The 17624-nt window shown below is 43.9% G+C and overlaps 1 protein-coding gene across 1 annotated transcript in view; it reads right to left on the bottom strand.

Annotated features, from left to right (window-relative positions):
• Scg5 (secretogranin V) overlaps positions 1-17624 on the bottom strand; it is a 42871-nt gene that overhangs the window by 12490 nt on the left and 12757 nt on the right. The window contains exon 3 of the mRNA XM_021193381.2: positions 688-837. Coding sequence (XP_021049040.1) covers positions 688-837 — 150 coding nt within the window. The remainder of the gene's footprint in view (positions 1-687; positions 838-17624) is intronic.

Genomic DNA, 17624 nt, shown 5'->3' on the forward strand with positions numbered 1-17624 from the left:
GAGGGCATGTCACCAAAGGTCTTGCTTAGGAAAACCCAGAACTCACACTGTACGTTTCTTTAAGGCATTGAGTGTGTCTTAGATGAGATGGAAACCTAAAGAAGTGAAGTCATACTGTACAAGTGAGCCCTAGAACTCAGATCTCTTGGCTCGCAGTTTGGGTCTCTTCCCTTTGTCTTCTCATGGTAGGTTTCAGACTTCAGTGTGCTCCGAGGCTGCTCACTGCACAGATGGCTAGAACCCAGCTTCAGCGTTTCTTGTTCAGTGAGTCTGATTCAGCTTAAAGATCCGCATTTCTAGTTTGTTAAGTTCCAGGCTATGCTGCTGCCCAAGGACCCCACTTTAAGAACCGCTGTCCTATCTTATCAACTTTTCCAGACTCCCACACTCTGAGCTGGCCTTTTTCCCTACCCATCCAGAGCCCCACAAGCAAGTCAAAGGTGACTGATGGGTTTGATGCCAGCCAGTGACTCAAGATTCCCTGTCATCCAGGGCCAGCCCCCTCATACTGGCTCAGTCATATCCAACTCCCGTGTTGCTCCACCCAATATGGGAGCTCCGTGCTTCAGGGAAGAGAGAGGCCCCACCCTAATAAAAAGAGGAACATTCTTCAGAGAGGGCTCACACTGTAGCTGGGGTCAGAATTTCCAGCTACCTCCCGTTAGAACCCAGGGCCATGGTCCTTACCAGTTTTCCCAAGAGGACAGGGATTTGGAGGGTCTGGGTAGCCTTGATCCTCACTGAAGTCCTTAGGAATGTTGTCACCAGTCAACTCTGCCACTATGTTGGGGATGTTGCCAAAAGGACCCAGATGCTGAAGACCCTCGTGAGCTCCCCCTGCAGCGTGGGAGGAAACATCTTTAAATTGGTATCTACTCAGCTGACAAAGCACTGTGCTTAGTAAGCAAGGGAAGTATATGAAATGGATCCTGCCCTTTTGAGGTTTGGAATTTAACTACAGAAAAGAACACACATATACATCAGTCGTTTCCTCGGAATGTGAATAGTGTATGACATACACAGAAATGCTAAGACAGTATTATGGAGCTTGGAGATGAGACAGTTCCCTACAGCTGGTAAATGACTGGGTTTCTGGGTTTACATGAGCAGGACTCTGGAAATTGGGTACGGACATGGGTGGGAATGAGGGACACATAAGGGGGCAACTGTCACAGAGGTTTAATAGGTGGAAAGAATATAATGGGGGGAGAATTAAAGAAAAACTCACTAATATACTGCCACCCCAGCTTAAGAACTCAAAATTTGGTTATTCCCACTGTTTTCTTCTGGATATATTTTCCTGCATAACTCTTTACAGGGGCTGAAATAATCACTCAGTCATTAAGAGTACTTGCTGCTCTTCCAGAGGACCTGAGTTTGGTTCCCAACAGCCACAATCAGCAGTGGCAACTACCTGTGACATTAGTGGGCACCCACACTCATATGCACATCCATACACAAAAATGTAAATACCTTATGACTTTATTTCATATGAAATCACAAGAATCTTTCCTTTTGTCTGTCTGTGCTCCAATTCTCCATTTAAGAAGGACAACGTTGTTTTACATCCAATCAGTGTACCATGACACATTAACTAGTCTCTATTGTGAGACACTTAGCATTTCTCAATTTATTTGAGGTCCTTAATTTCTTCCATATTTTGGATTAATTTTCTTCAGGAGAAGTTCCCAGAAGCAAGTCAAATTACTAGGTCAAAGGCTATAAACGTTTTTTACGGCTCATGATATTGTACTGCCAAGTGTTTTCCAAAAAGGAGGTACTAATTTAAATATCACCAAAACATGAGAGTACCACTTTTACAACATCCTCGCTAGCACTGGGTTTTATAAAAATAAAATTTCATATTTTTCCTTGCTTATTTAAGTGGATTTGACTGCCAAATCAATCAAATATCTTCCATATGTTTATTTACTGGTTTCCTCTTCTTTTTTATGACTTGTCTGTTTATGCTTCTAGAATTACAATGTTTCTCTTATCAATTTGTTCAAACATTTCATTTAATAAAGATATCAGGCCTTTGTCTGTCATATTCTCTGCAAATATTTCCCAATGTCTGACTTCGAATTCTGGTTGCTATTATCATATTTTGCTAACATAAGTTTTTAATATTTGCATAGTCTGAGTTGTTTTCAACTCTCTTTTACGATTTCTTTTTATCTGTCTAGACTTATAAAACCATTGCCTCTGCAGGGTTATAATTAACATTTGGGGAAAAATTAACACTTTAATCAATTATTTACTGTGTTTCAAATAGATAACCTATTATCCCAGCCCATTTGTCAAGTAACTGTCTGACCCCATTTCTTCCATGGCAGCAACAGACTTTTTTTTTTTTTAGATTTTTTTTTTACTTATTATTTTATTTTATTAGATATTTTTTTTATTAACATTTCAAATGCTATCCCGAAAGTTCCCTATACCTTCCCCCCCCCCGCCCCTGCTCCCCTACCCACCCACTCCCACTTCTTGGCCCTGGCATTCCCCTGTGCTGGGTCATATAAAGTTTGCAAGACCAAGGGGCCTCTCTTCCCAATGATGGCCGACTAGGCCATCTTCTGCTACATATGCAGCTAGAGACACGAGCTCAGGGGGTACTGGTTAGTTCATATTGTTGTTTCATTTATAGGGAGCAACAGACTTCTAAGAGCCTCATCTATACACCGACACAGCATGAATCAGAAGTTTCCATGCATACCCTGTTTTACTGTACCTACACCCACTGTGTGCCTATACCTACTATGTGCTGCTTCACTCATACCATTGACATTTTACAAGGTCAAGAAGCATTCTTTTTCCAGACTCTTTCTTAGGAAGACTTTATATTTTTCAACTCGGTTGGGACTGGTGTTCTTCCCTCATGGCTGCATTAAACTACGTACAGGTGCTCACAGATGTCTGTGGCGGGATCCTACTCTGAATCAAAGATTTAAATCATTGCACACGAAAGTACAGTCAAATCTGGGGTATATGGCCTCCTCCTTCCACATCCACAAGAAATATGACCTTCCTTCCCATCTGGCCACTTTCCCTCAGTCCAGCCAGGCAAAGCTTCCTTGTCCTCTATGACTCCTGCCCCTCTTTGGATAGGCCTGTTGTTTTCTTTGGGGGCTGTAAATATATCCAAGTAGGACCATCATGGGGAAAGCCTGGTGTCTTTCTGGGGTGGTTTTCCATCACTGTCTCCGTTGTGTCTGATTAAAGTTTAATGAGAAACAAACTTCTCTCCCTTGGTAGCACTAGCTCTCGCACCCAGACATCACCAGCATGCAGCGTTATTTTGTTTGCACTTCTACTGGATTCTATTACTCCCCAATATGTACAAAATTTATATATTTGAAAAAATGTTTGGGGATGGAGAAATGGCTCAATGGTTAAGTTAGCACTTTCAGAGGACCCTGGTTCTATTATCAGCACCCACACGACGGCTTACAACCATTTGTAACTCCAGCACTAGAGTATCCAAAACCCTCTTCTAGCTTCCATGATCACTGCATGTACATTGCATGTAAACACACATAGAAAAACCCATATGTACAAAATAAAAGTAAAACTTAAAAAACTTTTACAGGGCACTGGCAGTGCATGCTTTTAATCTCAGTGTTTGGGAGGCAGAGGCAGGCAGAGCTTTGAGTCTGAGATCAGCCTGTGGCACAGAGAGAGTTCTAGGACAGCCAACACAGAGAAACTCAAAAACAAACAGATCAAAAAAAGGTATTTCTACTATAGACCACTATAACTATGTGAACATCTAAAATAAGCTACTTTATGTAACTCATAAGCAAATATAGCCAAAGTTCAACATTACTGACATCCATATTCTTACTCATAGTTTATCATAATCTATATTAAAATATATGCTAAACGTATTATGCTAAAAAGTCTACTATGACTAAAATGTATTGGTGAGTCTCATATTGCTTACTATTTTCGTGTTATCACTCTGATGATATGTTAGTTGATGTGTCCAAGGGACGAAATTCTTCATTTTGATTCTGTTGGTAATTGACTTGTTAAGATTAACTGCTAAATCACACTTGGGTTTGTGATTCTCTTCTTAGCTTGCTACTCTCATTCTACTGAGAGGCAGACTTTGGTCTGCCTTTATTTTTAACCATTCTGGATCTTCATAAAGAGTTTTCCAAGTCACACGGTAGTAGCTGCTTTCAGAAGTGCTCTGGGGATATATGCTTGTTTTTCCAAATTAACCTCCAAACTGCGAAGGTTAAACCAACGAATCAGTGTACTTGGTACTGGTAAACTTGAAGCTTAGTGTGATCTTGGCAGGGTAGTCAGCACCATGCTTGTTACAGGGCATGCTCTCTGGTGTGTCAATACATGCCTCTGCTTTTGAAAGCACCCTGGAATTAAGTGCCAGGAATTATCCAACTTGGCTCAGAGGGAACACATGTCTTAATGCTCCATTAGTAATTAATGAAGGAAGCAAACACAGTTTCCCTTATGGAAAGCCTGCCAGGGCTCTATTTACCTCTGTGCACCAGTGCCATTTAAATGAATGTAGCACTTGTTAGGTCGCAACAGATGTTTACAACTAGGTAGATCTATTAGAACACAAACTCTTTTCAAACCATGCATAATGACATTGAATCCAGATGCATTCCGTGAGGCAGGGACTGGGGGGGGGGGGACTTGTAGATGTCAAAGATGCTGTCCTGTGCACATCTAGAAAATAACTTCCAAAGTAGTATCACATGCAACCAAATGCTACCTTTCTGATCCATCATATTTTTTAGACTAGGTCTGTTACATCACATGCTAAATGAGCCAAAACGCTGTGAAACTGCAGGTTCTGCTTCCACTTACCTCAGTCTCCTTAACTCATATCAACCAAACCCATATTTAAAAGTCATTATTCAATCAATTTAAAATATTTATTAAATGTATTCTTTGCATCAACACTTAGACAAAACACAATGTCTAGATTGAATAATAGAGGGTGTGGTGGTTTGAATGAGAAAGGCCCCCACAGGCTCCTGGATTACTCACCAGGGAGTGGCACTATTTGAACGGATTAGGAGGTGGGGAAAGCGTGCCATTGGAGGTGGGTTTTGAGGTTTTCAAAATCCCAAGCCAGACTCAGTGGCTCTCTTTTCCTGCTGCCTGCATCTGGATGCAGAACTCTCAGTTACATGTCCAACACCATGTCTGCCTGCTTCCCTCCATGGTGATACTGGACTGAACCTCTGAAACTGTAAGCCAGTCCCAATCAAATGTTTTCTTCTGTAAGAGTTGCTGTGGTCGGGCTGGAGAGATGGCTCAGAGGTTAAGAGCACTGACTGCTCTTCCAGAGGTCCTGAGTTCAATTCCCAGCAACCACATGGTGGTTCACAGCCATCTGTAATGGGATCCAATGCCCTCTTCTGGTGGGTCTGAAGACAGCAACAGTGTACTCATATACATAAAAATAAATAAATAAATATTAAAAAAAAAAAAAAAAAGAGTTGCTGTGGTCATGGTGTCATCCCATGCCGAGGGTGTCTGTGGAGCCATGTAGCTGGGCATCAGTGCTGAGCTATAAAAGAGAATTGTGGTGGGGAAGCCTGATGCCAAGGAGCCAACAGATGTTACCATTTAAATGATGTAGGCTAGCTGTCAATATGATATAAGTGAAATTATAAAAAACCGAATACCAATAAATCCCCCAATTTTATCTAGCTTTGATTGGGTATGGGCTTTCTGGTGCACTGGATGAATTCTAAGCTTTACATAGGGTAAGTCTATAGTATCACACAGTATTCTGAAGTCATTTGACTCTCCATGAGCCAAATCCAAAGTGAGGTTTCCAGTTGCGGGGTTTTATCTCTTTGCTGGAGAAGATGACTCTCCACATAGTATCCAGATGACGGAAGCACCCTTATTAAACTCAACAATCATTTTATCTAATCACTCAAAGAAAACTTGCCCCAGTGAATTTTAGATAGACATCTAAATCTTATCTTAAGAATATGGTTTAGCCTCTTTATAATAATCTTGGACTACCACTGCTAACATCAATGACTACAGAGCCAGAGAGTGTTCTCTGAAGGACAACAAGAGAACTCTGTTAAATAGTCCCAGCTGTGTGTGTGTGTGTGTTTGTGTGCGCGCGCACGTGTGTGTGCGCGTGCGCGTGCGTGCATGTGTGCGTGTGTGTGTGTGCGCGCGCGTGTGTGCGTGCGCGCGCGTGTGTGTGTGTGTGTGTGTGTGTGTGTGTGTGTGTGCGCGTGTGTGCATGTGCATGTGTGCGTGCGTGTGCGTGTAGCCCTGTTGTGTTGATTACATTAAAATTAAAGTGAGCTTCGGCAATGCGAGTCCCTGTCCCCGCTTTTCTTTACCAGGGCTGCTTCCAGGGGTTTGGTCAAACGCAGTAGGTGAAGGGCGGGGCCTCAGCTTGTGTATCTCCAGTCCCAGGTTAATGCTCTCTCGGCACCGGGCTTTCAATGGCAACAGCTAAAATATGACAGCCACGTGTTTTAGAACAGTGAATGAAGTAAGATTAAGTTAGCTCTGAGAGCACCCTAGGGTGTTACTCCTGCGTCTTGGAATTTAGTGTTCTCCGCATGGCTACTGAGAGTGTTTGTAAAGTTACTCGAGGTTTGGAGTTAAGGGATCTGCAGCTGTGGTGACATCTTTTGGTTTCAGGCTGTACTCTGGATAGAGAGAGAGGCACTCTCATTTTCACAAGAAAGCCCTTCTGGCCCCACTTCTCATTCCAATGAATCCTATAGAAGTGTCAAAAGTTCCATGGGAGTGGTGATGTCTCTCAGAGAGCTGGTCTCATCTCAAGACACAAAAGCCTGTTCAGGCCACCTGGGACCACGGTTGTCGAGATCAAAGGTGGTCGGAAACAGGAACAAAGGCAGACAGGGCCTGGCCTCCCCTTCCTTCTCTCATCACTCTCCCACGTTTGGGTCACATTATGATTCAATCCTTTCAAAGCACTTTTCCATCCTGTGGAGCTCTAGTGAGGTCCTTAGGACAAGGGTTACTTCTCTTAAGAGAATTCTGCAATACGGTTACTTGCCCTTCAGCAAGTTTGTAGTCTGCAGCTCCAACATGGTTTCCATTCTGAAAGACATCAGAAGCATGCCATGAGGCCTGATGCAGCCCACAGACACCTTCTCCAGTGGCTTTCCTTTCCTTTCTTTCTTTTCTTTAGATTAGCTCTGGAGCAACAGTGGCAGAATGACCTGTGAGGATAACTGGTGTCTCTGGTAATTTCTATCTCCCTCCGGGGGCCCAAATATGTCACTGACCAGGGGGTTGGCTTCCCACTGGGGAGCAAGGTACCAGCAGAAACACTCTGAGGTGGGCAGCCAGTCTCTGTCCTCGCTCCCCCAGTTCCTTCGTGCCTGATTGCCGCCTCATGCCAGAAGACTTAGCGTGTCCAGACGGATCCCTGCCCGGCAGGCTTTGCCTCACAATTTGGTAACACCCTGACAAGCTCGCAGCCAGCAGAGTTCCAGCAGTGCCCCCTCGCCCCATGCCGAGGCTGTCTGTGGAGCCATGAAGCTGAGCATCAGTGCTGAGCCATAAAGGAGAACTGTGGCGGGGCAGCCTGGTGCCAAGGAGCTAGTCACCCACCTCATAAAACGGTAGTTCGTGAGGAGAGTCTGGCGGGGAGAGGGCATAGACTCTTCAATACTAGCCATTCAGTGGAAGGCAGGGGATCCAGCAGTTTTCACTTAGGCTGCCACACGCTGCAGGCACTAAAAATACACTTCAGTCCCATCTTGGGTTCCGCAGTGTCTCCATCCATCACTTAAGGAAACCAGCACACGCTTTTGTTTGTCAATCACTGTCCGGGAGAGTAGAGCAACTGCGTAACTGTTCTACAGGGGCCAGGCTTTGTCTTCTTTTTTCTTTTCTCTTGTTCCGCCGCCCCCCCCCCTACTCTTCAGAGAGAGCTGAGGTGCGAGAGACCTTATCAACAGACATTCGAGACGACATGAGGGAAGGAATGGAGGCTGTCATCCTGCAGCTAGGACAGAGGGAAGCAAAGCGCACAGAAGCCTCTGAGTTCCCATTTTAGAGACCACAGACCAGACGTGGAAGGTGAGGAGGAGGCTGGACATGGTCCATGTGTAACTTTAGGAAGCATCGGAAGCATTAGGGCACTGTGAAGAGACGTGTTTGAGGAATTCTGATGGTTTTACTCAGGACAGTCTCCTCTGCTCTGAACGTTTGGGGATTTTTGCCCCTGATGTGACACACACACACACACACACACACACACACACACACACACACACACACAATTTCTCCTAAGAAACAAATGTTCTAATATTCAGTCATATTTATGAAAAACCACGATTTTCTTTAGCTAGGGAGACACAGACAACAGAACCCCTGTTATAGGGAGAACCATTATCGATTCCTGATGTTTGGGACTGGATTCAAGCACACCTGCTACTGTGGCGTGCCATTCCTTAATCTCCCAGTTGGATCTCAGTTTCCGCTGGCTTAACACAGGAATGAGATGCTTGTAGGGGAATCAAAAACCAGACACTATATACTATACAAAATGCCCACCTTAGTGCCATGGCTTACTACTAAGCACTCAGCACATATCAGCTGTGTTTGTCACTATGTAGTTCTTCCTAACAGCACAACTCACAGAGCCACAATTAATATCCTACCATCTTTCATTCTGAAGACCACAGTCCTGTAGTTGAGGTTTTAAGCAATACCAGCTCAAAACAATTGACACATTTTGATAACATTTATGAGCCCCTGCCAGTTAAAACTAGTTAGATTAATATTTGAACTCATTCCCCTCATTGATCTCAGAGCCTTCCCAAACCCCCTTATACCCTGACTCTCAAGGAACCTGCCCACTAGTTATAGGGGCCAGAAGATCTCAACGCAGACAAGCATTTGATGTAAGCACCCACTTGATAGGGCAGACGATGAGCCCACGGCGGGAGAGAGATGAAGAAATAAGCCTGCCACCCTTTACTCTTGAACCTGGATGTTGTAGACTCCATCTCCTATTAATGAGAGATATTTAAAATAGACAGGGCTTATATTACAATAACTGCATTCCTTAGACTCAGGACATGTGACCTCAAAGCACAGAGCACTTGGTAAATAGGGAAAACGAAGAAATGATCTTATCTGTGCCGGTTTGGCTTCTCCTTGACTTGCCACGGGGCAGGGGCTGGCCTAGGCAGTTTGCTCACACTCCTTGGACCCCGCCCCCAGGTTTAAATCTGGCCTTCACAGGTTCCGCCCCACAAGGCATCGTGGAGAGATCCACGGAGGGTGAGTCTGGCAGCCCCACAAGTGGAACTGGTCCCTCAGATGGTTTGGTTTGAAAGACATTTGTTTTCATTCCACGGCTTTCTTCTGCCTCCTTCTTCCCTTACTGGGATCTAAAACCCGAGGGCTCCTTCGAGACCGGAGGCTACAGAGCTCCTCGAGGCACACAACAGCAGAGGCAGAACTGTGGAGCCAGGGTGCACTGCATTTGTAAGCTCCCATCTCCATGTGGTCCCAATTTAGGATCCCAGGCAAAGCTGTTTATTTTAGGAAAGCTTTTTAGTTCACTTTTAAGGTATTTAGCTTAGACACTGCTTGCTTTTCAAAAGAAGAAAATGTCTACTTTTTGTTTTTCAACAGAGTGTGTTTGTTTTGGCTATTTACTCAATTGCCAAAGTTCAAATTTTATTCTATGAATTTAATTTTCATGAAGCCACCATGAGCCTTGCATACAATACACATAGAATAAAAAGGAATAATTGGGACATGAGACAATTTCTAGGAGACTTATGACCCTGGGAGGTTTGAGAAAAGCCATTATGAGTAAGTAATGTGCAGAAGTGCTTCTACCTTCTTCGTAGAACTTCTATTTGTGGTCTGAAATAAAGGATCAACTCAGTGAGTTATACAGAGGCCAAGCACACTTTTAAACTGAGATAAAAAGGCCCACTTTTGATGCTTTAAAAACTTTAGTTCTGATTCCGTGTGAAACTATACAGCCCACCAGACTGGAACCATGTTAATGTATCAGTAGTACTTGAAAATGAAGTGACACACCTACTGTGGAGGTGGCTGGGGTTAGGTGAGGATACAGGAGATGCTAGGAAAGATGCTGTGCTAACATCCGTGCTCCAGCATCTGGTTCTACCCCTGCTGCACCTTGTGGTCTGAAGCTGCTCTTACCTCCCCCCCACCCCCACCCCCACATCCTTTGTCCAAAGCTGGTTTGTCCTCCAGGCATGTGTCATTCCACAATAATGAGCAGAGATTCGACTGTAACCCATTGTGTAATATAGCTATATCTTAAAACTTCTAAGATGACTTGATGTCAAGGCTCTGATGTACTGACAGGAACTCCAGGCCCCCTGGTTTACCAGCTAACGAGTCAAGTGGAGTTGTGTCATGGTTTGGGGGTATGGAAAGTGTACAAAGCCAATCTGAGCCTGGTAGACAGACAAAAAAGCAAGGTAAGCAGATGTCAGAAACCAAACTAGGCCCCGGGGGAAACAGGTCGGAGAGTCCTGGTCAGAGAAGCTCAAACTCTGAGAAGAAGGTTAAGACTTCAACCAATAAAGGAGAGCCACAGAAGCCACAGGGAAGGGGAGTACTGAGGGTGGGTACACAGGACTCCAGGAGAGTGGGCGTGACCTCTGTCCCAGACCCTCTACCCGGAGTCAGCATTCCAGCTATCCTGGACCACTCAAGGGAAACACAGAGTACATACACAGAGTGGCCCTGAGAGGTGACAGGGCCTAGCTCTGTTATACCTGACCACAGTCCCAACTGCCAGCTACCCTGCAGGTATAAAGCCCCTCACTAGCATAGACTAGGGGTACACACAGCATGGAAAACACTCATTCCAAATGCCAGTGTCCATCCCTGGCCCTCAACCCTTGTCTTCAGTGTAAGACAAGGGCCTCAGTTCGGGGCAGAGAAAAGTCTAACTTGACCTTACTACATCGTAACCACATAAATTAGCCATCTCGTCTTTCCTCTATCCACCCAAAACTGCTGTAGATAAGTAAGTATCCTTTGTAAATTGCTAACACAAACATTGATTTTGGACAAACAGAACATTCTTTTCTGTTTCTGACTTTTACCAGAAATCACTATTTAAAAAAAAAAAAAATCTGTCCTGAGGAGGGGAGTAGGGAGAACACATGATGTGTGTGCTGGGGGGAGGTGCTTAAAATAAATCCTCTAACCAAGCTTTGGCCATGTCCCTCTAGCTCGTGGCTTTCCCATCTCCACAAACGTTCCCAGCTTCTTCCTTTGGTACCCACATCATCTCTGTCTGACAAATGTCATTAGGTATAAAACAACAACAATAACAACAGCAACCCAAACAAAATGACCGGATTTTGTCATTTGTCAATTATATGTCATACATTACAGATGGCGCTGGGACACAAAGGCATGTGATAGGAAACACATTTGAAAGGTATCACAGAGGTGGGGGGGGGGGTATGGAGGCCAGGAGAGGGATGATGGCAGTCAGGAGACGACCAGCAAGGAGAGTTCCCCTTAGAGACAAGGGAAACATCACTTTTCTGATCCTTTCGATTTCTCTTTTACCCCCCCCCCGCATGATAATAATGGGGATTCAAGTTCATAAATAACAGAGGACTTAGGAACTTCCAAACCTCGCCATCCTAACCAAAACTTCACCGAGGTTACTAAGGGGCGCCAACCGCAGTCTGGGTAAGTTTCCGTCTCTACGTATTTTGGAATAGTATACTGAAACACCACCTGATAGCAATGTAATGTAAACCCTATATATAATTGAAAATTGCCTGAGAGCTTCACTTCAGAAAGCAAAAAGGAGCAGGTGAAACTAAATTTCAATAAATTCATTTTATTCTAGCTCACTCTATCCAAATTGCTGTTGTTTTAACATACTGTTAATATAAAAAAAAAAAAAAAAAAAAAAAGGAAAAGACCTATCGTTGGAATGTTTTACACTCTTTTTCCACACTAGCTTCAGTATGCTCTGTGTATTTTGTGCTTAGGAAATCTGGCAATTTAAGTGACCCATCTGGCACCTGCCTAGGAGCCACGTGGGGCTGGTGACCCACGAATGGAGTAGGCAGGCATGCAGGGAACACTGCTGTGGGCTCTGGAAGGCGCAGCCTCTGTAGTCTGACTGCTTGAGTTTGAGTCTTGGCTCCATCAAACTAGCTGTATGACCTCATGTGTAAAGAGAAGACACTAAAAACACCAATATTTTCGGGATGGCATCAGGATAAAATAAAATATTCTTCTTAAGGCCTTTTGCATGAATTCTGGCCAATACTAAATGTCTAATAAAGGGCAGCTGTGGTCATCATTTAATAACGTGTAGGACATGTACAACTTACAACCTTATGTGACAAATGCTCTCAACCCTTTGAATACTAGTGTCCTTCTCTATAAACAGGTGATATTAATGACATACGTATTACATGTCCCTTTTATTTCCCTCAGACTCAAGTATGGATGAAGAAACAACTATAGACAGGATGAGTGGACAGGGAAGTAAATAAGTGTGCCTGAGCAATGGCAAACTGCAGTGTGACAGAGTATCTGTGCAGGAGACATGTATCCAGAATATTCCACTCTATCTCTGCGAGCATTCTTACCATCTGCCTACTGGAAAATACCTAACAGCAAGCAGAGTTGCTTTTCTATAGGCTGATGCACAGGGTGTTTGCATCATATGGAGTATGGTTGAGGTTTTAGGGTTATTTAATATTACTGTGAGTATTGACATATGAGTGTGTGTATGTATAATGTCTCTGTGGACTCTGTTTCCTCCTTCCAAACTCATGTAGGTCCTGAGGATCAAACTCAGGTCTCCTGGCTTGCACAGCAATATGCTTTACCTGCTGAGCCACTTCATGGGCCCTTAGTATTTAGGTTTTTTTTTTTTTTTTTTTTTAAGGAATAGTCTTGCCACATTCCCCAAGACCAACTAATTATTATAAGATTCAAAATCCGTATTGGGAGTGGCTTTTTCTGCTTTTCTATTGAGAGGTTTCCTTACTGCTCATACAGGATGGATCTGTTACGTTTTAGAATTACCCAGGAGGGCTGGTGAGATGGCTCAGTGGGTAAGAGCACCCAACTGCTCTTCTGAAGGTCCAGAGTTCAAATCCCAGCAACCACATGGTGGCTCATAACCATCCGTAACAAGATCTGACGCCCTCTTCTGGAGTGTCTGAAGACAGCTATCATGTACTTACATATAATAAATAAATAAATCTTAAAAAAAAAAAAAAAAAGAATTACCCAGGAGGTACTCCTGAAGATGACTACGACCTGTATTTCTAAACAGGGAGTGGTACCCAAGTGATGGGATTGGTCACGACATCAGAAATGGAAATGCACACCTCAGACCACAGGCTCTGGGGCCCTCTGGGTTGCCCTTCATGGAGGTGTTGTGAATCCTCTGTAGTTTCCAAGCTCCCCTTTCACCCCCATGCTCATTTCTGAGGAACACTAAATCTGGCATCCAAGCTGATGCATCTGCAATGGCCAGACACATGTCCCTTGTCAGGTCTCCCTGCCATCCAAGGGCATTCTGGGGAAAGGACACCAGCACTGCAGCGGTTACCTAATGGGACTCCACTCCACAGTTCTGACTGTCCTCTTCTTCATAGAAACTCAGCAGAGCCAGACCCAACAACGGAAATGAATGAGGCAAATCACCGAGTTCTCCTGAGCCTGGAATTATCCCTACTTCCAAGTCGTACCATTTGGGAAGCGGCAGACAGCAGGGTAGAAACAAAGGGGAAAAGTCTAATGCTGATGTCATCACCTAACAGAGTGGATGAATGTGTTGTTTTCCAGGATGATGTTGGGACAGATTACTGGGGTGTGCATTTGTCCTATTATTTCAGGGACATCAGGCACATTCTGGGGAAAGGCCACCCTGGTCATACATCTTCCTTCTGTTCACTTCAGGACAGTGATGTGGATTTAAGGGACTTGACCCACGTGACACAGAACTTCAAAAGATCGTGTAAATCTTGAGGATATTCAACTAATTATTGAATGTGAAACAGCTTTATTCATGCTGATCTAACTCCCCTTTGGACAAAGCATTCAGAAGAAGAATGGTAGCTGGGAAGAAATCTGGCCTCTCCCCGGGCTTCAGTACCACACATCCTGAGTGAGGCAGCCCTCTGCAGACCTCGCTGCTGTCTTTGGTATCCCTCACATGGGACACATGTTCAGTCCCTGTCTATTTCTAGGACTGTCTTTATTTCGTGAGAGTAGAGGGTTATGAAATACTTCCCAGTATACCAGGTGTCATTTCTATAAACAGGTCTATCCTATTTTACAAAGTCCTAACAGTAGACTGACAGGGAGGTTGAATACAGTCCCTTACTGCATGCACTGCGTCAAAGGCCTTGCAGCCATTACCACTATTTTCCAATTGCGTGTGTATGGGTGTTTTGAATTCATGCAGCCTGTGTATCATGTGTATGTCTGATGCCTGTGGAGTTCAGAAAAGGGAACTGGATTCCCTGGGACTGTAATTAGAGACAGTTTTAAGGTGCCATGTGGGTGCTCGGAATCCAACCTTGGTCCTCTGGAAAAGCAGTGTTCTTAACCACGGAGCCATCTGTTCCAGCCCTTTTGAAATACGAGTTTGTATTGCTTTTCTTAACACGGGTTTCCAAGTTACACAAGATTCAGGCCCCGCTGAACTTGACGCTGCTCTCTGTTGCTCCTACAGTCATCCATGATTTCTTCAGATGCCATTATTTCAACTCAGACCCATTCAGCACAAATATTTACAGATCCACTAGGTTCGTAGCCATGGAGAAATAAGAACTCAATTCTGAAAAGTTAAAGTGATTGGATCTGATTCTTTTGATTCCAAGGAAGGGAGTGGGGAAAGGGTGGGCAAAGGAAGAAAAGAGGAAGCAGAGAGCTGTGCCTCACAGATCCACAGTTGACCTTCTATCAACAGCTGTCATAGGCCCTCCTTCAGCAAAGAACGTCACCTCTTCAGACTCAATTTTCTATGAAACGTGGCGGGTGGATAGGAAGTTCCCAGATGTCCCACCCTGTCCCTTGATTCTGTTGTATGCACCAGTTTGCTTTAGTGTGTCACTTCTCACTGGAGACTCATAACAGCCCCAGGCACCAGCCAGTGGAATTTTCTGGCGAGCTTCGGGCATCAGATTAAGTATTCTTCCTGCTAGGCCGGGCCGAGATTCTTGCCAGCTGAACAGTAAGTAAGGCTGATGTCATTAGTTTTGATGGCCTTCAGATATGTCCTGTTGTCAGGTTAAGTCAAGGATGACCATTTGATAGTAAGCAGCATTACAGCCTGCTCGGGGACAGGGGACTGAAGCTGGAGTTGGCACAGCGGCTCACAGGGAAAGGGTTTGTTTCTCTCATGCCTCCATTTAAAACCTGGCTGGTTTTTTTCCCCTCCAGATTGACCTCCCCACTGCTGCCAGCTCGGTTGTCAGTGGGGTCAGAGTTACTAATAAACTCAGTGCACCAAACCCAAGCTCCTGGAAGGCCTGGAGCCCAGAAATCTTCCATCCTAGCATTCCCAGCTAAACAGTGAAGAACCATCATATAAAAAGGTCACTGTTTCTGGCAGACCGGAAAGTGCTCCTGTCTCCTGCCAGGAAGTCAGGTGGGGCAGCACTGTCAGCCTAAAGCAACGGAATCCACATCACACCGAACACCTACAGGAGGTTGCAGGTATGTAAAGTCACTGTGAAAGTATACTCAGGGGAAAGAACTGAGACTAGTCAGTGCTCTCAGGGTACTGGGAAAGGGGAGAGGAGGTGGGAGAGAGGGCAGGGATGACAGAGGACAGAAAGTTCCTTTCTGAGATGACAAAAATATTCTAAAATGGATTGCTGTGACACAAATACACTGAAAACCATGAAACTGTACAGCTTATTAAGCAACTGTGTAAGACATAGCTGTCACATATTTTAAACAAAAACAAGAATGGCCCTGACCAATTTTGTCCCAGAGCACATACAAATGCATCGGGCCCACTCATGATCACTGTCAGGTTAACTACAAACCCCACCAGTGGTGTTCTATGCAGGCAAAGAGCTCTCAAGGATCTTCACCACTTAGCCCAGCTCAGGACCGAGGGACAACAAATAGCCTCCTACTTGCCAGAGCAATGATTCTATTCTGGGCCAATGGCGCCACCTGGTGGCCATCACACAATTAATTCCCTGTCTTCTCCCGGATTTTTACCTCAGTATTTCTCTACTTGTACTAAAAATCTTAGAAAAACTTTCGCTGCAAGTCTGATTGTGAAAACTCAAGGTTCACAAGGTATGCAGTATGAAAGGGTCAGTCAGGTGCAATTATAGCTGGCGAAGAAGGAATGCATTTTGTTAACAAACACTTCAAAGAATAAGAAAAACACAGGGAAGGAAAGACATGCAGGTTTGTAGATCATGAAATAATTACTAATTAAAACATTAAGATACAAGTTTTACCTTTCAAGGGGTTTTTAAAGGGCAGTTGTCATAGAAAACAAATGTAAAAGCTGCCCATGAGGAGAGGAGAGGAGAGGGAGAGAGGGAAGGAGGAGATGGACGGAGAGAGAAACACAATAACCATTGGTTAAACAGTTGAGAGCAACTAGACAGTAGTTAGGATAGAGAACCTAAAAATATATAAAGAGTTTGGTCAAATTATTCTTTCCCCTGAAATACACACCCTAGGAAACTTATCAAGAGTCTACATGAAGGGTCATGTGCATATATAGTCAGTAAGGAAATATTTATGAAAATAATAAATTGGAAAAACTCTAAGTGCCCACACTTGGAGAATGTTTGCACTGTGTATATTCGTATAATAGGATGTAATGCAGATATTAAGAATAATGACATTAACTTGTTAGGATATAGAATATTTTGTTGGAATATTACCTATGAAATACAGACAAACACTATGAAGGTGGGAGAGATGGCTCAGTGGTCAGGAACATTTACTATTCTTACAGAGGACCTGAGTTCGGTTCCCAGCACCCACAACAGGAGGCTCACAACCTCCTGTGATGATCACTGCAAGGGATCTGACCCTGTCTCCTGGCCTCTGCACTCACGTGCACACGGCCCCCAGCAACCTCCCCACAGATAACTGCAAAACCTTGATTTGAAGTGTTATTTTCAAGGCTACCCATTAAGAAATTACCAAAGTAAAAGGGCCCTGTGCACACGCGCGCGCGCACACACACACACACATACACACACACACACATACACACACACACACATACACACACACGATAAACACAAATAAACTAAATAGATGCCAAAAGCGGAAACTTCTAAGTGGTAAGACTATAAATAATCTTTAATATTTTGTACTAATAATTCACAATGCTTTTATTACTTCTATGATAAGAAAGGTTAAACATAGAGTCCTTAAAGTTACTTTCCAAATGTTGTTTTAAATATGCAGGGGTAAGAAAGAGACAGATAGGAGAAGGAAGAGATAAAAAGGAAGGAGAGATTATATGTACATACACACACACAAACACACATATATAATGTATATACATGCACATACATCACATCATATGCATATGCATACACATAGATATACACACGCACATATACATTGCAGAGAAGTAAATTTCAACAGAA

The sequence above is a fragment of the Mus pahari genome, chromosome 3 (genome assembly GCF_900095145.1).
Source record: "Mus pahari chromosome 3, PAHARI_EIJ_v1.1, whole genome shotgun sequence".
Classification (NCBI taxonomy): domain Eukaryota; kingdom Metazoa; phylum Chordata; class Mammalia; order Rodentia; family Muridae; genus Mus; species Mus pahari.